Source organism: Anoplopoma fimbria, chromosome 19, assembly GCF_027596085.1.
Source record: "Anoplopoma fimbria isolate UVic2021 breed Golden Eagle Sablefish chromosome 19, Afim_UVic_2022, whole genome shotgun sequence".
NCBI classification, from domain to species: domain Eukaryota; kingdom Metazoa; phylum Chordata; class Actinopteri; order Perciformes; family Anoplopomatidae; genus Anoplopoma; species Anoplopoma fimbria.
Window position 1 is genome coordinate 8,754,542 of NC_072467.1, and position 26,738 is coordinate 8,781,279.

General features: G+C 41.9%; 1 protein-coding gene across 3 annotated transcripts in view; it reads left to right on the plus strand.

Annotated features, from left to right (window-relative positions):
• srgap1a (SLIT-ROBO Rho GTPase activating protein 1a) overlaps positions 1–26,738 on the plus strand; it is a 77,797-nt gene that overhangs the window by 12,808 nt on the left and 38,251 nt on the right. For all 3 annotated transcript variants that reach the window (XM_054619422.1, XM_054619423.1, XM_054619424.1), the window contains exons 2-3: positions 16,501–16,696; positions 22,549–22,711. In XM_054619422.1, the coding sequence (XP_054475397.1) occupies positions 16,501–16,696; positions 22,549–22,711 (359 nt within the window). The remainder of the gene's footprint in view (positions 1–16,500; positions 16,697–22,548; positions 22,712–26,738) is intronic.

The following is a 26,738-nucleotide window of genomic DNA, read 5'->3' on the forward strand; positions in this document are numbered from 1 at the left end:
GCTTAATATTTTGTTCGATTCTGGGAATGTTTGAAACTTGCATGATAATGAAATTATAATGATGGTCCCTTCTTTTCGTGGGCTCTGATGATTAATTAACAGCCCTTAAACAGCCATTAAAAATGTATGTGTGCACATTTGGATCAAACTCTGGAGTGTATCATATCAGCATAAGTGTAACTCTTTGATTTTAGATTATGCTTCTGCTTTGAAGTTTGGCTCTTGGCAAAATTTCAGCGGCGCTTTCCTGTGACTGTCGGAAAAAAGACCCTCCACAAATGTCTGTGTTGGTGGAAATTGGGTTATATATACATTTTTATTAGTTTTCTTTTAAGTTGAACTCAGCTAATTATATTGCCTTTACATTTGACTAAATATCTGTTCATTTTGATGTGAACAAGTGATATGTATCCATCTGTCCACAGTATCATTATATCAGTTAATCAGATTTGGCTTTGTGCACGAGTGTATTCACTGCCGGGGGGGCTCCTTTCCTCTTGTGTATGTGAAATCGTTCTTAAACCCCTAGCTCTCAGGCAAAGCCCCCACCACTATCCTCCACCTGCCCTTAATTCTCTACCCTCAATCTTCAATCCCAGCTTTAGCTCACCCATCCATGCACCTCATTACTCTAACCCCCTACCCGCCCCTCTTAGCCTCAACCCCTGTGCCCTCAATCCCCAGCCTGTGACCAGCCACACTGAGGGCCAAAGTCATACTGATGCTCTTCCTCTGACATTGCGACCGAGTTCAGATTTAAATGGACCAGGTCTTGATAGATAGAGGTCATATATGAGTCTGTTTAGTCCGTGATCAGTCCTGGTTTAGTTTGGATGGAGCAGAAGATCAGGGCTTGACACTTCTCGAGGTGTTCTGAAAGTCAAAACATTTTCTCTGCAGACATATGAAAATGGTTTGCTGCATAAAATGCTACAAATATATATACCTACCAATTAAGAAATAAACAAGGACACAAAAGTGTCCCTCACCTTCTTAGTGGTTTTAGTACGACAGTAAAGAAGTCCCTCAGCTCAATGAACTGTTCTACTCATCAATGCTGCTCCAACTCTCCAGTTTCCTATCCTAGTCCACTGGTCAAGATGTTTTAATCTTGTTGGAAATCTCTGTAGTGGATCTGTGCCCGACATAGTGTACTCGGACCAAACTAAATGCTTGCATGGCAATTCTAAAAATGCAATCACATTGTAAAGTAAAATGTCCATCTTTCAATCAAACGGCGGCACAGTGTCAAAACTAAACACAAGTGAGGGAGACAGCTGAGCTAAACGGAGAAACTAGGAGGCAGACTTCAGCATTCCCATTCCTGTTGTTGGACGGCAGCTGTCCAGATACGTCAGGTGTGTGTGTGTGTGTGTGTGTGTGTGTGTGTGTGTGTGTGATCTGCCTTCATCCTGATCCCCATGTCCCACTGAGGTGAAGTCATCCCCTGTGCATGGAGATGAGCACGTAACTCGTGACTAAGGTAACCTCACTGGGAACCACTGCAGAAATAGTTTCCAGTTTAGTATCTCTGGCTTATGTTCTTATTCGTATTCAGCAGGTGTTAGCCATAACATTTACCAACATCTAGTAAACCGGCTTGGATGCCTGGAAGCTGACTGAGGTGTTTGATTCAGCTCTGTGAAAATAAGCAGGCAGACAGACTTTAACCTTGAGCTACTGGTGAGATTTAATTAAGTATATTTTAATGTTCTCAGTGTACTAATACTGATATTACACTTTGCTTCATTATTAGCTCAATAAGAACATTTATTCTCACACACAGTTTAATAAAGACTATATATTTGTGCATTTGAGAGACAACTATTATATTACTCTTTGCTTCCTGCCAGAGATCAGACTCCACATTCCCCAAAGTGAACATGTTTACATGAGGCTGAAGTCGTCTCCAAGAGCAGATTATTTCAGCTGTCACAACTCTGAGCACCAGGTGGGACAAGATTAACTGTTTTTCCTCAGAGGAGTTTGGGGGAAGTTTCTGCTTCTTGTCCAATGTTTTCAGCCCATCCACACAACAGACAAGTTTAGAATCAGAGGAGAAATACCTCTTGGTTGTTAGGGATTTAGGTAAACAGGAGGTGGTTGCTGGCTTTTAAAAAAAATTGCTACTCCGTCTTTTTGTTTGCCCTTTATGCCCAGCTACTTACAAGATACTGTTGCAGCAACTGCTTACTTCATTTTGGCTCAGTTGATATCACAATACTGAATTTACTTGTCCTTCACATAACTCCACTCCACTGCCGCAGAACCTCTTTCTTGACCTTCGAACCCTTTTCGGACAAATGTCCCATCATTTATTCACACACAAACAATGGTGAAGATGACCGATGGGTGTATAGAGAAGAAGACGTTCAAATGACTCACAGAAACGGCACATCACTGGAAAAAAAACCCATTAATACATCCGATTAACACTCAGGGCTGCACACAAGGATGCTGCTATGTCCTACTTAGAGTCTAATTTAAAGGCATTACCCCAGTAATCAATACTGCCTGTGTGTACACACAGTGGGGTTTGTAAAAGTATTTTTAGAGAAGGCTGAATGGTCTTGTGTGTCTGTGCGTGGCGTGTACATAGAGAATGCATAATAGGACAAACTTTCAGCTGTGCTTTGTCTCAGCCAGCTGCTCCCTTTGGAGATAAGTAGTTATATCTTTTTTGACATTGAAAGCAGCCTTGTGTATTTTAAACTTGTCCCGTGAAGAACTGAGAAAGAGACTGGGGCTGATTCAACTTTGTGAAAGTCATCTTTCAGAGGCTCTTGGTTTGAAAATGTATAGCTTAAATTGAAGTTTTCCATTTTTTTTAACAACGTTTGGTTTAAATAGGAGATAAGCAAGATGAGGAGAAGAAAGTCTACCATGCTAAGTCTCAGATTTACTGATGAGCTTAAAGAGAGCAACAGATGGAGGCTTTTGTATACAATCAAGAAAACACCCCATTGTTCTTGGAGTGAACATCGGAATGTGCAGTCCCATTAACTTTCTATTGAACTCCTTTACTCACAATGAAACTTTTCGTACATTGATACATTATGCAGAAAAGTTTTAGTCTGTTTGCATCATCTGTATTGTTGGTGCACCATTTGTAAGCGTCTGTGCACCATCAATAAAGTACCTTCCAATGCGCCCTTTGTATTTCTCCACCCTGTACAAAGTGTAGTTCATTTTAGTCAGTTTATTTAATATAGAAAACTGTTCCTGTGACATTTCTCTTGTCAAAATACATTATACATTCTGCCCAGCAGCCTCCAAAGCAAACTGTGCAACTCCTTTTTTGTCTCAGAACTTACCGTAGCCCTCAGTCCTCAAACTGTTTTTCAGCTAACACCCGGCCTTGTGCCATTTCTGCCTCGTATCCCCGTTTCTCACTGCTCCTTCTCTCTCCCCAGCGGGCTTGTGGCACAAGACCTTGCTCCTGGAATTACAGGCCTCGTCCTGAATAGTATGTTTGTTTCCTCCTCAGTTCCTCCAGCTTCTCCGCTGGCTTTACCCTTTATCAAAGGCCCAGAAACCACACATTCCCTGCAAGGTGCTGTTTTTTTTGTGGCAGGGCGATTAAGAAAAGCACAGGAGTGGAGGATGATGTTTTTCTTTGCTGTTTTTTCGGATACAGTCTAAATCATGAAGGAATGGCAGATTTTTTTTTTCTTCCTGTGGAGTTTCTCATTCAGGGTGTTTTTGAGCCCCCCTAATGTACTCCTCTGTGGAAGCCTGAGGTCGGTCGTCGCTCTTTCTGTCTCTGGCAAACACATGCAAGCTATCCGTTTGCTGTCCAGAAGTAGTCATCCGTCACTGACTCAACCACAGAAGGAAATGAGCAGGAATCAAACAACATATCAGAGATAAATCTTTCCCCTTCCTGCTGCAGGACAATCACCACATGCACAATATGATTTACTTTTATTTTAATATACATACTGACTATTGTGAGCTTATGCCATTTTGTCAGAAACTGTCCCTGCATCTGTCATTTTTAAAAGAGTAGATGTAAAGTTGCAGTGTGGACTAATTTAGATGTGTCCTTTTCTATAAGCCAGTGTAGCCACATGGCTCTAGGGTTAGTAGCATTGATCAGCCTGTCGGTCCACCACTTTGGTCCAGATTGAAATAACTCAACATATATTGGATGGATTGCTATGAATTCTGGTACAGATATTCACTGTGTCCAAAAGGGTGAATTCTTTGATGAGCCTCGGTCTTTCACTGAAACATCTCAACTTTATGTGTTGGGTTGGCACAGAATTTATTCCAGACTTTTGTTGCTCAAACAGAATGTATTCTTGTGAAAAGATGATTCTCCTGATTTTAAGCACAACCAGGGGATCGACTTGTTATTACTGCCACTCAACAGTCCCATTTATTCTATACCTGTAGATGACTGCTATAAGTGAGATTGTGGATTTTCAACACTAGACTTGGAACTATTCGTGAATACTGTTTTCATCCAGATGACCCCCGTTTTACACAGTGATAATGCACGCTGTGACTGCATCACAAACCGGGATCAAAGCTCAAACCCATAGTAGCTTGCTTGTTACTTTATTGCTGTCTTGTGTTGTTTGTGTTTTTTTATTTTATTTTTTGAAGCCCAGGTTTGAACTTGCTCCGGCATTAACATATTTTTGAAGTTCGCAGCCTCCCTTCATCTACTGATCTTTTCCTGGAGTCATTAAAAGACGCATTAAGTTAATCACAGGCCTGTCTTTTTGCTGGTATTTGTTTTCATGAAGCCGACAGATGCAATATTTGAGCATGAGAAGAAGAATGAAAAATAGCCCCCAGGTATGTTCCCTCTTACTCCACTGAGGTAATATGCAGAATTCGTTTAAGAGAGCTACCCACTACCTCAAAGAATCTGATGAACCTGAAGGGGCACATCAAGGAAGGTGTTTATGGAGGTGGTGTTTGTTGTAAGGGTGACTGGTAGGCTTTGAAAGTGATCTCTGTGAGACTGGGACTAGTTTCTCTCAGCTCCTGAGCCAGCGGGCTGTTCTAACCTGGATGTCAGCAAGCACTCAATGATATGACTGTAGCTTTTTAGTCTCTTGCATGGTATTCTTCATCATTTGTTTTTTTGTGCTTTGTCTGTCAGTGATATCGGATGTTCACAGGAAGTTGGTTGCACACATACCCCATGCAGAGACACTGCTGTAGAAAAACATGTTAACACCCACATCCAGTATTTGTTGACCAGAGTACGAAAACAAAAAGGGAGGGTTGCCACATCAAATGGAGAGGTTACCTAAAAGTTATTGAGTTACAAATTGCATTCTTCTTTTTTTGGTTGTATGTTGACTCGGAAGTCCAGCTTTGTCTGTGACACATCAGCTGTAGCTGTGTACAGTCATCTCCTCTTCCCCTATACTTTCCTCCGGCCCATGGCTGCCACGGTGTCCAGACTGTGGGAACACGTTGTCAACCCCAGGAAGGCAGCGGCTCCAGCTGGCTGCAGGCCATGGATGATGGTGTCCCTGCTCAGCTCTGGTGTCTCCACGCTGCCGTGTGGGAAGACAGACAAACGAATAGGCCTTTTTAAAATAGAGGTGTACATACTCTGTGAAAGAAGGCAGATGTACAAACACATCGGGGAAATAGACAGCTGGACAGAGAGACAGACAGATGGTGTAGGGAGGCAGCTATGTAGATCGTCTGGATAGAGACAGACAGACAGATGGATGGACAGTTAAGGCAGGTATGGCAAACAGGCTGAAGGTGAAGACAAACATTCATACAATCAAGGATTTATCCGAGCACCAATCCCATCCAGATTTGGTTCATTCATATGAAGTTTTAAATTTAAGCTACAGTGGTTTACTTATTTTTTTTATCATATTTGCTTTAACAGTCACTATATCATGACTAAGGGTGCAACGGATCACAAAACCTACAGTTTGGACCGTATTGGGGTTTTGAGTCACGGATTGGAAAAAGTGGCAATAATATCTTTCAGAGATCCCTGATCAGGTTTTGCTGCCAATACGAGATGAAGATCCTCACTGAGCCTCATCGACCATTAAAGAACATGTTGTTATTTAGTTTCTTATAGCACCTAATGTACAAGGCTTTATTCTTTTTCACCACTGTTTCATATAATATTTTCAACCGCCGCGTGGTCAGTTTTGATCATCAAAAGTTCAAACTACACAAAAACTAAATAATCTGTACAGATCATGGATCAACTGCTGTCTTTTACACCACTAATCCTGACAGTAATACATGAGACATATAATCTGTGAAAAAAAAAGCAGCTGACAATCACTGCTGATGAATTGTGATCAAACTGTCAAACCAGGCAGCGCTGTTCAAATAAGAATCAAGATCTGTGACTGCATTGCTGATTTTTCCATCAATTGTTTTCAGTAACATATTTTAGTGTGCTGTGTAGCTGGCTGCAATATGAGAAAGCTTGCTCCGGCCGTTGGGCGATGCTTTGTTTTGGCTCAAATGCTTTCAACATGTTGGCCAGGTGTCAACCCTTTTTGCGTTTTACAACTAAACCTTGTGGAAGTTGCTCGTTTTTCTTATTTTTATATCTATTTGGGGGCTTCTGCATCTGAAATAATAGGAGGTTAATCAACTTTAACAGAGACGCCAGCAAACAAACTGACTTTCAGACTGTTCTAAGCAGCAGAACTGGAGGGCAGACCTTGGCAGCTCTGAGTGCCATCAGAGACCGTTGCTGAACTTGACCTGAGACCAAACTGTCCAGTGTGCGGTGGAGGGAGACGGGTGGAGAGCAGAGGTCAGGAGATCCATGGGAGAGTCGCCAACTGAGGGCAGGGAGCTTCTTGGTAACAGGGCTGTCAAATAGATTCATCTGCCCCCCCACACTGGAAATGTCTCAGTCGTCTGGTCTGCATACCTGCAATGAAACATGCTCAACCCCCACACAGGTGCACACACTATCCCCTCTACCTGATGTGTGTTTTAGAGTGTATGCAGGTGCGTGGGTGAGGAGCCACATTGTGTGACTATTCATTTATATACTCTCTTTCTCTCCTTCCTGCCTCCTTGGGGGCCCATGAGGAGGGAAAACATCCACAGTGTCTTAGAAACAACCCCACTTTCAAAAGCTTTTCGCCGCAGGCCACGCAACTGCTCTTCCATTCTTCAGGTTCATCTTTCGGAGTTTTCATTATTCAAGTCTCTGCCAGCACGCTTCAGTTTCCATTTGTTTTACCGTGAGGGGGGGGAAGTAAATAATCCTATAGATGAAAGCTTGTGCTCCTCCGTTCTAGATGTTTCTCGTGTGACACCCTCTTTTAAAGGCATTTATCGCCTCGGCTGTCCGACCGCAGAATTTTCATAGTATTGTTACCCCCAAACAAACATCCAAACTGTGGAGCTGTGGGCCTGCCCAGCCAAGTCTTTTGCATGAGGTTAGCTTTGTTGAAAATTAGAGGCTGACTGGCTGTCTTGACATATGAGCTTTAGCCCCATTATCTCTCCCATCAGTAATATCCCCAAACAAAAGGACAAAGGAAGGCCAGATACAAGATGAGGTGTCATCTTTCATTTTGAAAAACAGAGAAGGTCAGTACATCTGAGGCGTATGTTCCGTGTAATTTTCAAAAATGTTTGCGTATGGACTGGCCTTTAATTTAAAAAGAAGAGGGCCTTTGCCGCTACTGGTGTTCAGTATACAGATGATGTGTCTTTTTCTTTCTTTCCCACACAAGCACCCACACTGGTCCCTTTAAGGCAGCAGACAGAGCAGCTCAGTATGGTCTAGAGATGAATGAGAAAAAGTGGGTGAGGTCTGACCAAGAGACTGAAAGAGATCAATGTATTTCTCACAGGTTCTCGTTTCTCTGATGTGAAGCCACACAGATGTAACCACTTCCGTCCTCTGCAGTACTCGTCTACATTTTTATCATCATTACCTATTTTTTTAGCTATCAAATTCTCCCTCTCTCTTTCTGCAGTCTTTGCAAAGTTTGTAGCCTGCTTCTTTGCACAGGACGGCAGCTGTGGCCTGCTTTGATTCACAGCAGTTACAAAAGGATTCCACTGGTGACCCAGAGTTACAGCAAAAAAAAAAGAAGAAAAAAGAGGCAAATTGTCCATTGAAAACTTTGCAAAATTTCATTAATCAATGCCAACATTTGCACAACTTTTTGATGTTAAATTAAACTTTGGTGACCTTTGACTCTCAAATTTGTGCCAATGACCAAACGCAAGCCAGCTTAACTGTGTTAACAAAAAGAGGAGGAAAAAAAGAATGGTTAGCAGTCCGTTCTAAGAGATGATTCACTGGTATGAATATGCTTTGCAATAAACTCTGTGAACTGTCTTATCAGTGACTGTGCTGAGCTGCTAGCTCAGATAACTTTTTCCACCTGCTGCTGTAGAGTCCCAAGAACAACAGATCCATAGCTGGAGTAATTGGCCCATTACCAAGAAGTTAGAATTTAGCTTGCCAGCCAACCATAGTACTGTATGTGTTCCCAAAATCTTGTCAATAAGTCACGAAATACAAAACTTTCGCTCTGCTTTGGAGTTATGAAATGGTCGAAGCATGACAATTATAAAGAAATGTTGTGGAACACATTTAACAAAAGTATTAAAAGCAGAGAAGTAGATTATACAGCAGGGGCGACGTGAAAAGTCTTTGTGGACATTTTGAGACACATTTATTGTTTATATGTTGTGTAAACAGTTTCTGCTCTTAAGGAAGGAGCAAGCTGCAGGCTTTTTAGACCCACCTTACAAGCCTACAGGTAACTCATTCCTCAAACAACGTAAACACATATACATGCATGCATTTCTACGCACTAACGCACATCCAGCCACACAAACCTCGGCCGGTCAATCTGACGGACCAGCCACACACCGGACTGCTGTCGGAATCAAACAGAATGTCTAGATGTTAACCAGCAGCTGAACAAACAGCTCTGCCTCTAAAGTGTGCTTGCTTCTCCCAGCATTCAGCTCCTCGCTTTATTTTGTTTGGATCAAAATGATGGTCCTCACAGGCCACCATAATGTCAGTGGTGATTGATCTCTCTCCTGCCTCCCTTCTTTGGGGGTGTTGCCTTAGCAACCATGGCTTTTTGGCTCATGTGCCGTTTGGCAGCACCGAATCTAATTTGCGGATATTATTACATTTCACTTATTGAAATTACACATTAAAATATTACCTCGGTGAATGGAACTGACATAGATTTAAGTGTTAATTTCGCCCAGTCAGAATCGTCTAGTCTGACGTCTGTTTTTCGAGCCTGCTGGAGTCCATTGTGTTTGAACAGTCAGCCACCTCAGCAGTTTGTATGGATGTGGCAGCAGTGACCAACAAACAAAGCTGCTATTGCAGATAAGTTACTATAAAACATCCCTCTTGTAAGTCACTTTACATGAGTAGCCCCACACTCTATAAAATATCCCAAAGGACGTTGGTTCAGCTCAGTGTTTTGAAAGAAGCAGGGGATTGTGGGCCAGGCTCTTTTCCACTCTGATTTTAAAAGTCGTTCCCTGGATCACAGTAGCCTACAGTCCATTGGAGCTCTCTCTGCGGTTTTGGAAGCTGCTAACGTGTCAGTCAGATGCTGTAATGGGGACCACATTGCCAGTACTGTAACATTTGAGATAAAATACTTAAGCAAAGCTAGCAGTATGCTGTGTGTAGTTTGGCTGTGCTTTGTGTGATCAGATGGAATCTGTTTCAGCCTTGTTGGAAAGTCTGCATTACTTCAGTCATAACTGAGAACTTTATTTAAACCTAAAATTGAGTTTGTCACCTTTTCAGTGCTTCATGTTTAATCACAGACCGAGCAGGCATGTTTGTAAATAGAAGGAGACATTGGTATTGGTAATTAAATCTCAGTATTGATGTAATCTCAGATAAAAACAACACAGGAATCAATGACACATTATAGAAGTCATGCCCGGATGCAGGGCAGAAGGGCTGGTAAGGTCCAACAGTTTCTGACATACCAAGCTCATGACCAATTTCTTACTGGTCCCACCAACGTAACAAAGTCATTACAAGTCCTCCTTCACTCGGATGCCACGTGATTTCCATAGCTTTAGTCACTGCACAATCTGTTTTTAGAAGTGTGTTGTGAGGAACTCACTTAATGGTCACGATGAGTCAGGATGTCAAATGCAGTAACGCCTCATTAGGGAAACTTGCAAGGATGCTGCAGCTAGCATGATAGTGACCAGTGAGCGTAGCGAGGACTATGCTAGTGCTAGTGAGCTGTTGTTAGCTTAGCGGCCACTGATGAATGAGGGCTTTGGCTCAATGTTGTTTTAAAGCTTTTATTATAAGTGGTTGAATATTTCTGTTTTATAATTAATATTGAAACATTACATTTGATGTCCTTTTTATTACAGTGCAATTGTGCTTGGTATTGACCTCCGTTGTTATTATTAACGTAATGCTTATAACTGATAATACAAATGATAGAATACAGATCTGATGATTTTCTTACAAATGTTGTTCTTGAACCCACGTGTACAGCATAAGGAGGTCTTATGGCCAAAATCTAGACATGAAACACAGAATGCAATCATTTGTTGACATTTCTCCATGTAGTTCTAGTACATTTTCTTTCTATTAGTTTACTCCTTTTTCCAAGAGCAGTGGTGTTGTCCTCCTCTGATGACTCTGTTTGGTCTAGTCCACTTTTTTTACAACTTTCACATTACAAGTAATACGATAGTAGTCTACCTGTATTGCTCAAAACATACTTGTCAGTGTTTGTTGTAGCAGTCCCTCAAGGGTCTCCCCAGCTGGTCCAGGGTGATGAAACACTCCATGGCAGCTTAGTGGACCAGTGCTGGTAAAGAGACAGTCACCCTGCTGGCCTTTATTTCACATCCATCTGCCTCTCGTTAAGAGAGTGGAGACGTAATAGAGAGAATAGAGAGTTTTAGGTGGCGAGAGAAGACGAGGGATGGACGGGGGTTCATAGTGCTTCCAGAAGTGTATTTTTTACATTTGGGATGGCTCAGGCATGAGTCTCATTATTGGGAGTCTCTTGAACGCTGTGACTGCATGGACTGTGCTGGTAGCTGCATTGGCACAGGTGTGTGCCATGTGCTGCCATAGGCATGAGTCCAACTTAATAACTCCCACATTCCTCTCTCTGATTCTTCCTGCATGTTACCTCTCTTTTATATCTAATCTAAACATTGCTGCTTTTGTGCTGGCACATTAATGTATTAACAACAAGAAGGCATTCTTCACAGACAGGAACAGACTATGGACACTTAAAGGTTAAACAGATCAAACAACAGATCCCTGATCACCACAAGACTCAACATAAAGACCAACTCACTGTGTATTGAGTCATGCCACGTGGAAATTAGCAACGCGGTAGGCCCATCTTTTACCATTCCAACTACTTAGATGAACCTACTTTTTGTTTAATTTTTGCCATATGGCATCCATTTATCAAGGAGGCAAGATGATGAGCGATTGGCCCGCTATAATAAATGATGGCAGGAGAGCCTTGTTGGATTATCGGAATACTCCAAAAATGTCAGAGGAAGCTGTGCTGTAGATGCTCAGCTCCTTCTGGCATGTGATCCCACTCCAGCTGTAATTGAAAGCTTGTGCTCCATTAAAAACTGATCGGCCATTTCGTAATTACCTTTGATGGTATTTATCCTGTCTTGTATCCAGCCTCCAGAAGAGGCACGGACAACTCCCCTAGTCCCAAACCCGTGATCTGAAGCAGATGGTGGGGCTGGGCACCCCATTGCATCGTCCCTCCGCAGGCCTCAGATGCTATTTCAGGTGCTGCTGATGAGCCACTCTGCATGTGGAAATGCAGCTCTGGGACTGATGTGGTACGGCATGTCCCAGATAGCAGTTGGTGGAGACTGTAATCAACTAGTAGAAACTACAAATGCTGAGAGTCTGTCTGTCAGTCTTGTATGGTTCCCATTGAGGAATACGTGGCTGCACTCAGCATAAATAACAGATGATTTTCAGACCGATTTATTCATAGCAAGGTTAATTGGGAGCATGAGGAGAGAGCTTATTGTTGGGTTCAAGAGAGAAGGGGGAAAAATACACCTCTGTCGCCCTCTAACAGTCGGTGAGTTGTTTTTACGGAAGCCCAGTTTTTCTCTCTGTAGGTCAACAACGTTGACTCATCCTGCTGACACAGCAGTTTCTTTGACAATAGAACAGGCCTATTAGGCAAATTAGAAGCCATTCTGAACTGCAACTTTGGACATATTTGCCAGCATGAATGGGGTTATGGGAAGTATGCGATGTGGCCTCCAAAGGAGCAATTGGATGACATCCAGTTCAGAAACAAAAGGGCTTTAGTCCAAACTGATCACCCCAAAGGTCCAAACTGTGCTCTCTCATTGTCCATATTCACATCATGTGCACTCTGGGCCACATTGACTGGATGTCCTTTAGTCAGCTGGAATCGTTGCTGACAACTTTATAGGCCCTGATTTAATTGTGAAAGTCGCTCATGTCATCATACACCAGATTGTGCTATTAAAAGTCTTTGGAGTTTTGGCAGATTGTTTGTTTGATGTGTACTGACAATCAGTTTTTATTTTTAGGCAACATAGCTCTATTGCTTCGTTCTGTATCTCGTATAGTATCGTAAAGTATAATTTCTCAGCACATCGCACAGGTGCTCTCATCTCCCCTCAGCTCCCCAGTTTGAAAGGGATCACAGAGGGCTTTGATGCCTACCCTCCACACACACACACACACACACACACACACACACACACACACACACACACACACACACACACACACACACACACACACACACACACACACACACACACACAAATTCCCTCAGCACAGAGACCTCCACACGTGTTTACCATACAGATGACCTCAGAACGACAGGAATGCACCATGTATTAGTAGAGCAACACTCTACAATGGCAGTAAGATGGATCTAACTTTAGACTACTGTGGTTACATTTTTAAAGAAGAGATCATGTGTGCCGGTCTGGTCGTGTTAGTTCTGTAAGAAACCAATCAGACAGCTGAGGTGGCCTGCAGCAGGGGATTCCTATGAAGCATCAGAATAATCCAAGGGAGCTGATTGGATGGCTTCAAACACTAAAGTTACTATGACACATGGGGCTTTCTGATCTAGAAACTCTGACTATCTTGCAGTATAACTGGTTAAGATTTACACATTTAGTTTGATCCATGACTTCTTATAATTGTCTGTATATGGCAAACAGTCAAAAAAGTTTAGCCAGCCCTGTTTTATGGTCAGTATACACCCAGGCAGATAGACCTGACAACCATTTTTTCCCGTAATAGTGACTTTTTGTATTCTGGCTAAACCTCCAATGTTGATGACTGATACTTTTATTTTTCTTGTGTGATTCTATACATTGAAATTCTAAATCAGCAATCAGAGAGTTGTAGGGGACAGAAAGTTCCCTTCTTAACGTGCTGGTCATGCATGTGAAAAGCATTTTGAAATTAATTGAAAAAGCCAAAAGGAAGGAAGATTAAAAGAGATGAGATAGATAAATATGCATTTTCAAATGTATCCCCCTTACTGTGGACATGACCCTGTTTTCACTCTTGTTAAAGCTGTCATTTTCTCTGACAGGTGGTTGCCTTTTAACATGAATTCCTTCATACTTCACCTTGGTACTCAGGCTTCAGTGGCCAGTGTTTGAAAATGAATGATTTCATGAGTTTCCGTGTGCAGTCGTGAATGTAATTGTGTTAAATGATCCAGTACGCTCCTTTTGTGTCAGAGCTAAGGTAGCTTTGTTTTAATCCCCACATCCTCTGGAGATGGAAGCAATTGCAAGGGTTACCCATTCATCAAAAAGGCGGTTGGACTTTAATACAGTCACATTTAAAACAAATCTCCTAGTGCTCATTGTTCCCAGTTTTGTCAATGTGGTGTTCTTGAAGTTGAAGTTTTGATTTCTTGCTTGCAGTCAAGCCACTGCTTTGCTGTTGAAATCCTATCGTCCACGTTATTGATGTTCACGGTGCACTGTGTATGAGTTTAACTGCTTTGATAAGCATTTCATTCAGATATAGCATTGCTGAAACGCCTCCCTCTCGTCCCGTCCGTCTCTGCCTAAGTGGTTTATTTCCTTGCAAGTGCCAGAAGGAAGGAGCTGCTACTTACGCGACGTAAATCGTTAATTTATCAAGATTGTGAAAAGACTTTATACTGATGAATGGAGCGGAGCCATTTGGTAATTTGATTACTGCATTAGGGACACGTGCCCATGCACATACACACAAATGCAGCTCTCACCCGTCGTTGACTGGAAGCTTTCTTATTGAGTCAGCAGTAGATTGGCCATGAAGTAGCTCGATATACCAGACTATTGATCCCATCCCATAAAGTTTCTGAGGGATCTTTTGGCTTCCTTACAAAGACATTTGTTGCTGTCTATTTGTCTTGTCAAATACTGATCTTTGTTTAAGTCCACTTTACTTCAATATTAATGAGAGTATTCATTAAGTAACAGGCTGGCCCGAATCCTAATTCAGATTCTTCACTGTTGCGGTTCCCCTAGCTCTAGTTTAATAAGGTCTCTGGTTCAAGATATGTTGACTACAAAATCTGGAAATCAACTCATTGTCCTTTATTAGCTTATTAGGTGGTCAGACTGCCATAAATAGAAAGGTGGAAAAATTACGAAAGCAACTGCACATGGAAAAATATTTTCAATTTCTGTGACCGCCACACAAGCAGACCACTAACAGTAAGTTGGAAAGCGTATGTTGCAAGCAGCATGGGTCAGCAGTGACACAGATCTTACAGTCATAAAAGGAGGAAAAAAATAGTCATTGCCTTTAAATAAAGTTTATTAGCCACAACAACAAAGAAATTGCCTTATTTGGCCAGTTGAAGCCTGCTGTCAGGGACTGATGGACACTCAAATGGACAAACGATGGCTCACAAAATCAGACTAAGTTTGAACTATAAGGAAGCTGGTAATTTTAGCACAGCTGCTATTCAGTAGCTGGAAGACTGTGCAACATAAGAGACGGTTATCCCTCCATTGAACACTTTACCAGTTCATGATGATTTATCTTAAGCCCTCTCCCTCATTATGTTAAATAAACAGACAAAGCACTGTTAATATTCTTGCACTGCACTTGTTTTTACTCTTAAGAAAGGTGATCAATACCTAAGAAATCAATTTCTCAATTCAGAACACTTGAATGAGGTTTGTATCTATTCTCAAATGGTGGCAATACCCTCTTACAAGTTCTTGTTCTTTAAGTATTAGTGTTTGCATCATCAATACCACATTAACTATAAGTGAGGACAATAAGATGCACATTAAATGCCCTGAACCAATTATTCTCGGCCTGTTCAGCTGATTTTTTTTTTTTTTACAGCAAAGAAACAGACATTAAGACCTTGCAAGTTTTTCCTTTTTATAATGGCACCTGGTCCAGGGAGTTGTACAAATAAATTGTGAAGGCATGTTGCAGCCTTAGTGTGTTTTGTCTTTAATATGAGGGATCTCTCTCTGTGCCCCTCGCTATTGGTGTCCGTGTGGCTCTAAATCACCTCATTAATCTGTTGCCTCTGCTGAGGATGTCTGGCCCAGGCTGCCTTCCATTAGGACAAATCCATTATACATGGCCCTGGCCAGAGAGGACACACAAAGGAAACGATTTGTGTGTGCCTTTTGTGCATGTGTTTTTGTGTATGTGTGTGTGTGTGTGTGTGTGTTAGGTCCCAGTTGTCATGCTGGAGATTTAAATTTCAATAAGGGGCACTCTGACAGGCGTTATTCCTCAGAAAGGACCTCAGAGGGTCATTTACCTGCTCATACAACTTGTTTAAATGAGGCCTGCTGTTGCTCGTCTGCTTTCATAAGTGGCTGCTTTCATAAGTGGCTTGGCTTTTCAGGCGTGTGTGTGTGTGTGTGTGTGTGTGTGTGTGTGTGTGTGTGTGTGTGGCCTGCCCGGCCCTGTAACTCTGGGTGTGTTGAGAATCAGGTTTCATTCATCCTGGAGATATTTCCCGCCTTAAGGAAACACCTGAGACCAGTTATGCCAACCTCAGATCTTTACCTTCATCAATAAGACTTATAACTGAAGGATAATGAGCTGCATTGGGCGGTTCTGTAGTACTGATGTGTACATATACCGTACTGTAATTACACGCCTGCTGATTCTTTGTCTTTTTTTCCAATATATTTGTATATTTATAATGGTTACATGCTGATTGGTAAATCTGAGTTTTGTAGTTTTTGAAATATTGGAAGATTTGAAAGAGTGTCATTTTCAAATTTTAAGAACAGTGGTCAAATCTGCGAATGTTGTAATTATAACCGATGATAACTTCCACATTTAATCATCTGTAGCTAGTTGATGTCCATGAGTTGATGTACATAAAACTAGTCCTGATGTCTGGCTTCGTGCGCTCCTTAGTACAGTACTTATACTGATGGATTCCTTGTAAAACAAATCTCTCATTTCTCATCCTCCAGCTTCTGGCTGCATCCTAATCTATTTATTGTCTTCCTTGGTCTCCTCAGAGATCCGGGCCCAGTTGGTGGAACAGCAGAAATGTCTGGACCAGCAGACCGAGATGAGGGTCCAGCTGCTGCAGGACCTCCAGGATTTCTTCAGGAAGAAGGCAGAGATTGAGATGGAATACTCCAGAAACCTGGAGAAACTGGCCGAACGCTTCATGGCAAAGACGCGCAGCACCAAGGATCACCAGCAGTACAAGTGAGGAGAAGCTGCCTTAAGCTGTCTGTCTGTGCTCGATTTGTTTATGATGTCATCTTGGCTTTTAGCCCATTATGTCACATTTACTTATCTGCAGAGCTTTATAAATGATTCATCTTGACATTTTATTTTGTTCCACTATACCGTACTGTATTGTACTGTGCAGTAGTCTTTTTCTGGCCAGAATCTACACTTTCTTTTTGACATCACTGTGATCTAGAATATGCAGCACAATGTATATATTAGTACATTTTGATACTATACTTAGGAAATATTTCGGTCGCCACTGACAGAGCATTTATTTTCGATACGCTTGCCCTATTTGTTCATGCTCACTGAGAATAGAACAATGTTGCTGTGTCATTATAAAAAAGTACATGAGAAGTGGAGGAAGAAACTAAGCCGTGAATTTAATTTGGTCTTTGTCTCATATTCCTCTCATCTCATAACATGGCTGAAGTGCATAAAAAAAAAAAAAAAAGATCTAATAAAAAGAGATTCTTTATCAAACTGATGAGAGGAAGTTGGTCTCCCTCCCTCCCCATCTCTCTCCTTCTATCTTCATGGTGCATCACAGCTTGACTCTGAGCCTTTTTGACTCAAATTAAGCGTGCTGTAGTTTTTGGCCCCATTACACTGTAGTAGTCTGCTCATGGAAAAAGCTGTCATTAGCATATTGTTTGAGCTTGTGGTGGGAATGAAAATAAAACGTGTGCTTGCCCTCGCCGTCTCCAAATATCCCCCGCGCTCTGTCTGAAGCTCCAATGGCTCTAGCAGCTGTGTGTGCCCATGTGTGTAACTGGTGAAGCGACTCTGGTATGGCGCTCTGTGGTTTTTATCGCGTGATGTACAGTCTGGTCACTTCATTCACAGGGTAAACATTTGGCAAGTGCCTAGGAGCAGGTTTCTTGAGTAAATACAGGACATCTGAATAACATTTAAAAACCTTCCTGTGGGTTTTTTTTTATAATTTGCCCTATATTTTTATACTCGCGTAAACGCCACACGTACAGTAAGGCTTCTGTGTTCTCCATATTCTCTACGTTGTTTTCATTGGACAGACGTGTTTGTGGTGGGGGAAAAAAAGCATTTTTGGTTCTGTATCCTAAAGCCACTATTCATGTGACAGGTCAGTTAGGCGGAGCTGCAAACTGCTAAAGTAGCATTAAAATGAGAAGCTAAATCTGTGGGTAATTAGTCTAGAATAACTGCATTCAAAAGGGGGGCCACTACCGTAGCTGTCAGTGGAGCTGCATGTTTTGATCTAGTTTACATAACTGATGTTGAGACAAGTTGACGAGATGTCATTCTAGCTCTCTAAGAGTGCATTAATATACACAATGTTTAGTTTGTTTGGAAGACTACAGTTCCTCTGTAGACAGCCACACGCTTCCTCTCAATACACAGGGAGTATTTCTTTCAGCTGCCACTAAGATTCTTCTCCAATAGGGTGTCACACAGATACAGGCCATGTTGCTAATGAAGGTAAAATGGCATGATCCCACACTGACTTCCCAGCAAGCTGCAAACATTACAATTATTAGTCCATTGGTATTCACGAGATTGAAGCAGGGCCTCTGCTAGTGGAGGGTAAATTCTTTTTTCTCTTGCGCCACAAAGACTTCCTAAGAAAAAAATCTTATACAGGTCTAAATCCGCCTTTCTTTCTCGTGCTTCTTCCAGCTAGGTAAAGATTTTAGCCCTCCTATTGCCTACGTCCTATAAACACAGTGTGTCTTTGCCACGTTGAGAAGATACTGCTGTTTGTTCTGCTGCAGGTTAGTCTCCACTTGTTTGCAGAAAAACATTTTTAACAGCTGCAAACACGTCCAACTCCCTTCACAAAAGCACTCCATCCTTTTAATTAACATGTAGTAGCCTGTATTTTTAACTGATGGGACTTTAACAATACATAAACTTCAATTACTTCAAAAGTTGTTCTTTGGCTTCAGAATTTCACACGAAGAGACCTTTTTATGTGTTTTGTTTTTCCTCTTTACTACCACCAGAGGTAAATCCAATGTGCAGTAATGGAAAAAAACATCAAAGAGTCCCAGTTAAAATTATAATGATAATTAGGTGTAAGAAAGTTGAGTCAGGAAATTCTACAGAGCACGAGCTGTTCAACATTATGTTCCAAAAGCAACATGTCTCTGGTGGCTGTTGTTAATGTTTTTTTTTTTAAATACTGTAGTTGTAGTTTAAAGCAACTCAGGATGTGGGACAACACTGCAGATACATCTTTGGGTTTGGATGTAAATGGCTTTTAATGACAGAAGGAAAAAAAAAAAATTCTACGAGTGTCTTCCTTCCTGTGAGAAAACAAAACAACAAACCCACATCTCGGTGTCCAGGCCACAGCGGCAGGCTGTGGGAGAGCCCTTCATTCCGGTCTGCCATGTCCATTTGTGTTTCAGTGGCTGTTTGCACACACACACACACACACACACACACACACACACACACACACACACACACACACACACACACACACACACACACACACACACACACACAAACGCGTATAAGCACACACAAAGGAACAAATGTGGGCAAACATTCTCCTCCGTCTCTCTCCCTTTTTCTTAAACAAACACTCATGCACACACATGTACACAACCAAATACTGTATTATGCAAAGTTTGTTTAGGGAGGGACATGGAGATGGTGAGCGGATGAGTCATTGAATTATGTATACTGCCAAAGAAACGGCTGCGATGATCTTAAATAGGCGCCTTTTATCCAGAATTAAGTGTGCGGTTAAAAGGCTTCCTATCTTTGTCTGTGAGGATAAAAAGAAGCTGTAGAACATGCTGTGGCTGCATACTGTATTTATTGCCCAACATTTCAATCTGCACCGCATTCAGCTTTTGTGGCAAAGTTGAATGAAGTTAAACACCATTTGTTATTCACAGAACTACGTGACCAGAATTATTAGTCAGGCTTTGGCATCATGTGGCATGCTTTTAAGTTTCAAACACAAACTTTTATTTTCAAGATATTCTTCAGTTCGTCAGTGATCGCTTTGCTTTGGTACAGTAGCAACTGTATGATTTACTTTGCAGGTGAACGCCACTCACTGTGCTGCAGCAATAAAAGCCGCCACAAACTTTCATTAATGAATGATGTTATCAGTTGGGCAATAGAGGACTTTGCCATTTTTGCCTCCGATGCTGATAAGGGCTCCTGTTTCATTACCCTGCATACTGTGAAAGGGTGATTACCCTTCATTGTCAGCATCCTGCTTCTGTAAGAGAGTGAAAGTATGTTGACGTTTACTCACTGACCCCTGGTTTTAAACTGCATGAATGGACAGAACACACACAAACACATTGATAGGAGCCAGTAAGTTGTTGAAAAGTTATTTTTCTCATTTGCCTCCCCCCCCCACGCCTGTCCCGGGCATTAGTTTCCCCCTTTCATACCTGTGTCTTAGCCCCTCGGGGTCCCGCCTCTCTGTCTGTGAGTCTGTCTGACCCAGTTCCTGCCCTGGCTGAGGGGGGAAATGATGACATTGAGAGATTTTCCTGCCATTATGAGGGTAAGCAACTCCCAGAGGTTATTTTGTCGTCACGGCTTATGTCAGTCCCCTCCCCTCGTTTTCATGTTCTGTCTTCACTGCAGGCCTCCGGTTTGATTTAGCAGGTCAGCCTAATAGCAAACATACAAGGTACTTTAAGAACTGTTGGTGTGTGAAATAGGGACTCCGGTATGTCAATGACTTCCCCCAGAGTTCTGTAAGTTTGGCACAATGTTTGCTTAATTTATTCTTTGAGAGTTATATACTGCATTCTGGGTCATTCCTGTGTTTGTAGACTTTCATGTAAAAAAAGACTTCTATTAAAAGAACGGTGCTGCTTTTGTTGACCGTCAAAATGTATGACATTTTCTGGCTAAGCAGCTGCTCTCACGTGAGCTGTTATGCATCCTCAATCATAATATCTTAATTCTTTTCACATCTGGGACAAAATGGTCGCAGGCAAACATGACTGCTTTGGAAATCCAAAGCTAGTTATTTCATACGCTTCTGCAGAGGCTCATGATGTGCTACGTCCAGCTTCATGTCAGTGGCCACCTGGACATTATGCATCTGCACATGCAGAAATGAGCATGAATTAATAAACACATGCACACACATGTGCCGCCTTTACAAATCTAGATTTCGTGCCATAGAATGGAAGTATTGCACACAGCTGATACATAATGCAGAAAGGATTTATGGTAATAGCTCTTTGACACTGTGTGTGTGTGTGTGTGTGTGTGTGTGTGTGTGTGTGTGTGTGTGAGTGTGAGTGTGAGATGCTGTGTCCAGCAGTCCTGCTGCTGTAGCTCTGGGACCGCTCCACTTATTTTCTCCTTTTTCTTGCCTTCTCTTCCTTTGCACGTGTCCTGTGGCCCGGGCATGTGCCATCAGTACACCACTCATCTTTTAGCTAAATCAGTTTTTTTCTTCCACCATCTTCCTGGTGTCTTTGAAAAGCATCTGTGCTCTCGGATGTTTTTCATGTCAGCGGGCTTGGCTCTGCCTTTATCAAATGTAGTTTGCTTCCTGTTTTTGCAGTCTCGGGGAACATTTCAGCTGGTTGGGATGTTTTAATGTCAGTTATTCATTTGAAGAAATGCTTTGTTTTTGCTGTTGCAGCAAATTAACTGAATGCTAGTTCAGGGCTGGGTCACTTGCCAGTGATCGCAGAGTTCCACCTGTTGTGTTGACAAGTGCTGCCTGTCTATGCTGACTAACTTTGTGTGAGGGAAGAGCAGAGGCGAGTCTACATATGGTTCCTGCAAGACTTGACCCTGGACCCACCTTAACACCCCTCTCTAACATACAGACACTCCTATTCTGTGCTGCGCTTTACGGGCAGGAGGAATGTTGTAGGTTAACCAAGAGGAAGTCAGCCTGCAGGCCAGAGCTTATGCAGGGCCCCAGCTTGCTCTGGCCTGGACAATGTCCTACAGTTAGCCTGGAAGCAGCAGGCACACAGCACAGGAAACAGCTTTCAGGCTCGACCATTTCACCCTTTTTTTTTGCAACCAGATCTCTATCTTTCCCCTTTGCTGTGACATCCCTTCCCTTGCTTGTTTGTCATCTGCTGTCACATTTCGCACATAATTCTACTTTTCAACTTAAAATACATCCGGGGCTTCTCCATCTTTATTCCACTAAGTGTATTTAAAGCCTGTGGCACGCTCTTCCCTTGTTAAAGGAAGTCAGCTTGGCTCCGAGCAATTGCAAGAGCACTGCCCCAGAAATGTCACTGATGCAAAGTATTTCCAATTTAACTGCGTAGTTCATGTAATATATGGAAAGCTTTTTAGGGCCAGAACCAGCAGTATGTGGGACATTTAACACCAAGGGAGGCCGATGACGCATCTCGCTTCTGCTCTTGTAACAGGTCCTGGTGCACTTGTGGTACTTGTAGACCTCCAGCTAGGGGAGGAATTGCCACAATCTCCTTGCGAAAATGACAAATATTGTCTAAATAAATATGAGCAGAGACATTGACATGGACACAGAAAGATGTTAAACTGCAACGACACGAATCATAAAAGCATACGGATACTAGTACGTGCCTGCATGATCAGCTGAACTGCTTATATTTGGAGCGGGTTTTGAGTCTGTGATAATGTGTGTTCTTGTTTATTCATCCATTGCAAATTGTGACTTAACAGACAAGAAAATGCTGAGTCATCAAAGCATTCTACACAACCAAATCTCTCCTACACACTGATGCTTCCTCTTTAATGTTCTTGTTATAAACGTGTATGAAATAAAACCGATGTATATTAATGTTCCACATGGATCTTTTGACAGCTGATCTGACTCCCGACTGTTTCCCTGTTTTATTTAGGAAAGACCAGAACTTGCTGTCCCCGGTCAACTGTTGGTACCTGCTGCTGAACCAGGTGAGGAGGGAGAGTAAGGACCACGCAACACTGAGTGACATCTACCTCAACAACGTCATCATGAGGTTCATGCAGATCAGTGAGGACTCCACACGGCTTCTCAAGAAGGTGAGGGTGATCACACGCTAGGGCTAAATATGATTGTCAGGGCACTTCATAGGGGAGTGAGCAAACACACCCGACCACATTTTGTGACTACTTATTTAAATCGAGATTCTTTCTATTTCCCTATGGCCATCAGAACTACAAAGTATGACTTTAACCCTCAACCTACCAATAACATACAGACTGTGGTCCCTGGGGACCCCAAAAATATACTACTGTAAGAAACAACCATCATAGCAAAATGTTAAATTATTTATCTTCAACTATTATCAATAATCTAATTATTGTTGTCTGAAGAGGAAAATAAGAGCAATAATACTGCTTTAGGAAAGTAACAGTTAATTTGCATATTGTGTAAAAGGAGAATAGATGGCGCACATGAGGTAATATCTGTGTCTCTTTTAGAATGACTGACAGAATGCCCCTACCCCTTCATAGTGTGTGATACTTTAAATCAGGACCCATGACAAACATTTGATTCATCTTTTCTATTTGATCTACTAAAACTGCAGTTGTGTGCTTTTGATCCAATACATTGGTATAAAAAAAAAGGCACTAATTGAAACAGAAATGGAAAACTATGATGTCCTCAAAAATAGGAATGATAGAATAAAGCATCTGTAAGATATGACAATAATTAGACCTCTGGGGATTCCGAAGGATGAGGGTTAACTTCAAAGTAGTTATGATGTAATCTTTTAGGTTTTTTAGTTTTTTCCAATATGGTCAAAAATAGAGGTGCTTTGTGGTTTGAGAGGTTAACAAAAATATGGCTTTTAGGTGTTTGGGCTGAACGGGAATCCCAAAAAATTAACAGACTGGAAAAAGAATCTGGCAAAATTTAAAAACAATATAGCTGAGAAATGTGGGCTATAACATAAAGGGTACAAGAAGGAAAACATTTTCTTTGTGCTAAATTAAACACTGCTGTGCTTACAGACCTTGTTCACCTTTTGGAACACACTCCTTATTTCACTCTGGTCTCATGTGAATTATTTTTAACACATTCACTTTTACTGGTGAATACAACTTCCAGTTCCATACACACTGTGAATGTAGCCTGCTGCTGTTACATTACGCCCCTGAAGTCTCTTTTTAACTGCTTCGTCCTCCCCCAGTACTGTACTGAAGTTTGACCTCTACTAGAATAAGACCCATGTGACTTTTCTTTGATCAACAAAACAGAAGTTTGAACTCGCCACTAACACAATCCAGATTTTTCATGGCGGTCGGATCGGCCAGCGGCGTCTCCAGTCACTCGTGTGTTATAAACGGTCTTTCACTTTCAATTAACCCATTCATTTCACAACAAAGTATATTTAGTTGCATGATCTGCAGGATGCATACAGTATATATTATCCAGCTTTGCGTTTGATGAGATGAAACTCTACTGGGCTCCTGTGGTTTAGTTCTGTTAATTAGAGTAACGCAGAGGAACCTCGGTCACCACAGTTTCAGAGCAGTATGCCTTCACTGTCCTGTCTGAAGACTGTGGCTTCATGGCTGAAACCGGGCCTCTGCTGCCTTTTCCACCACAAAAACGAAAACTCCCTAAAAGATTATGAGCTCCTATGCTGCAGGAGTCACATGAACTGACCACAGGCCTAAATTACAAAGTGGCTTTTCTTCAGAGGGAGCGCCTTTGTGTCAGTTAAGCTTGTGTGACTTTTTCTATCTCTGTTCTGCTTTTTTTTTTTTTTTTTTGCTCCTCTTAACTGCAAACCCTGATCATCTAACCTCAAGATTAAAAAAAGTAAAAGTGTGGCTGCTTTATTCGTTCTCAAAGTAATAAACTTCTCTTGATGGTCGTGGTTTCATCTGATTGTACGGGGGCGTGGTCTTTAAATACTCAACCGAACCCCCATCACTCAAACAGGAAGCTGCTGCAGTCATTTCCGTCTGATAGTGTTTAAAGGTTTATGGTTTTACTAATGATGCCAGATGTGAAACAGTCATTCAGTTTTTTTACACTCGACACACTTTGATGATCAGAATGATTGACTGCCTTTAATGCTGATAAACATGTTAAATTGTAACTCTGAAGACACTTTGCCAAATGCTCACAATCTGCAGGGTACTGTACTTCCCACACACACACACACACACACACTAGTCCTATCATTGCTCCACCTGGATTTTCATTGCTCTGGAATTTGCAGTGTCTAGCCACATTGTGTGATAGTTGTCCCTTTTTAAAGTTGTTGTAATGCAGCTTCTCAGGTGATATTCTGCAGACAAACGGCAGACTGGTGGGAGGTCCCAGTTCATAGGAGACCCGAGACACCGCTCACCCTCTAATTAAAGCTTCCCTGAGCCTTTGATCTCAGCAGAGCGGAAGTAACGAGGCACAAACAACAGAGAAGTCCCCCATGTTACGTGAGCTCCCTCACAGCTTCGAGGACAGCTGTACTGTTGTCATCCTTCCGGCACATCAAAGACCTGTGTTTTTACTTCCTTGTATGTTCTGGTCTCATGCTGTGAGGTGGAACAGCAGTCGAGAACCCCCAGAGTAGCCCTGGTGTCTTAGTCAACATCCTCCGGTTGACCTGTTTGGCATGTGCATTTATTTCTTCAGTGCTGCATTGTGGTCACTTTTTAAAACAAGCCACGGCCACGAATTATTTTAGAAACACCCTATTTCAGCTTTTTTTTTTTTTCCAGTTTGAATACAGTAGGCAAATAGTGGACCTCTCTTTCTTTCTTCATGCTTGGACAGATCTTATCACATGTATTCAGTTTTTCATTATTCATACAGCCGGCTCTGTGTTTTTACTCTGCGCTGTTTTATTTATGGAAGTCATGTTCTGTGCATGCAGCTACAAGGTGGAGATCCCAAAGCTTCAGGCAGTTTTTAACTTTTTCTCAGGCAAAGAATGTGCTGCTTCAGTTTCAGGTTGCCGGTACTGTGCATGAAGACTCACTGTCCCAATGTCATGGATTGAATGGGATAGAACTTGAATGGAACAGAGCCATTGTTATTAGTAACACCTGTGTTTCACCTACTACTGACACACCAACATGTCTGATATGAAAAAGGCCTAGCGCACATTTATGGCTGGGATGAAGCCTGCCCCAGGCGTTTACCCATGATGGTTGTACACCTGCATCTCAAAGGAATAGCTAAACATTGTGAATATGCTTATTCATCTAATTTCAGAGAGAGAGATCAGATAAACACTGTTACTCCTGTGTCTGTTCAGAGTATGTATCTCACGTCAGGATGTGTTTAGTTTAGCGCAGAATAATTTGTGATGGCTCTGAGTGTGCTCCCAGAGTCTTTTTCTCACAGTGTGGTTGCCAGGTTTGGTAGCATACCTTTTGTTGGAAAATCCAAACCTGTGCTCAATGACTTTTTTTGGGAACCCGTGCCATCACGAGAGAAGCCGCTTAGAACTGCTGACAGGCGGATAAAATGTAAATGCGTACTCACCCCAAAACTACAAATTGACTTTTTTAACATTACGATTTAATAGTGGGTTAAACAAACACGATACATTATGTAAATAAAAGGGTTTAAGAGTTGTTGGTTGTTGGACAAAGCCACGCTGTTTACAGTCTTTATACTAAGCTAAGGACTCCTGCTCTGTACTCAATGCATTAACACGCAACAGATGTCTTCTCAACTCACTCTTGTAAATAAATCAAATAAATGTATTTCCCCAAATTTTGAACTATTCTTTTGACATTTAAATGAAAGGATCTATGTCATTTGGTCAAAGCTTGTATTTACAGAATACATCAGTTAACGGTGAACATTAACTGTGTGACTGTTTTACAGTGACACGGCTCTCAGATCTATGCTGAGCGCCACACACACACGGGCCCCGCGGGGTAACTGTCATCTCTATACAATGATTAATGTCGGTGGCAATATGAAACCCAGCACTCCCCAAAGGCTGACTTGGTTTCTCCTCTCTGGGGCTGTTTTTTTTTCTAATGTGGTTGGAATAAAGATGGTAAGATCTTTTTAATGAATTAGACGGAATGGGAAACCCCGACCCTCAAAGCGGAGATTCCTTTTAAAATGAAA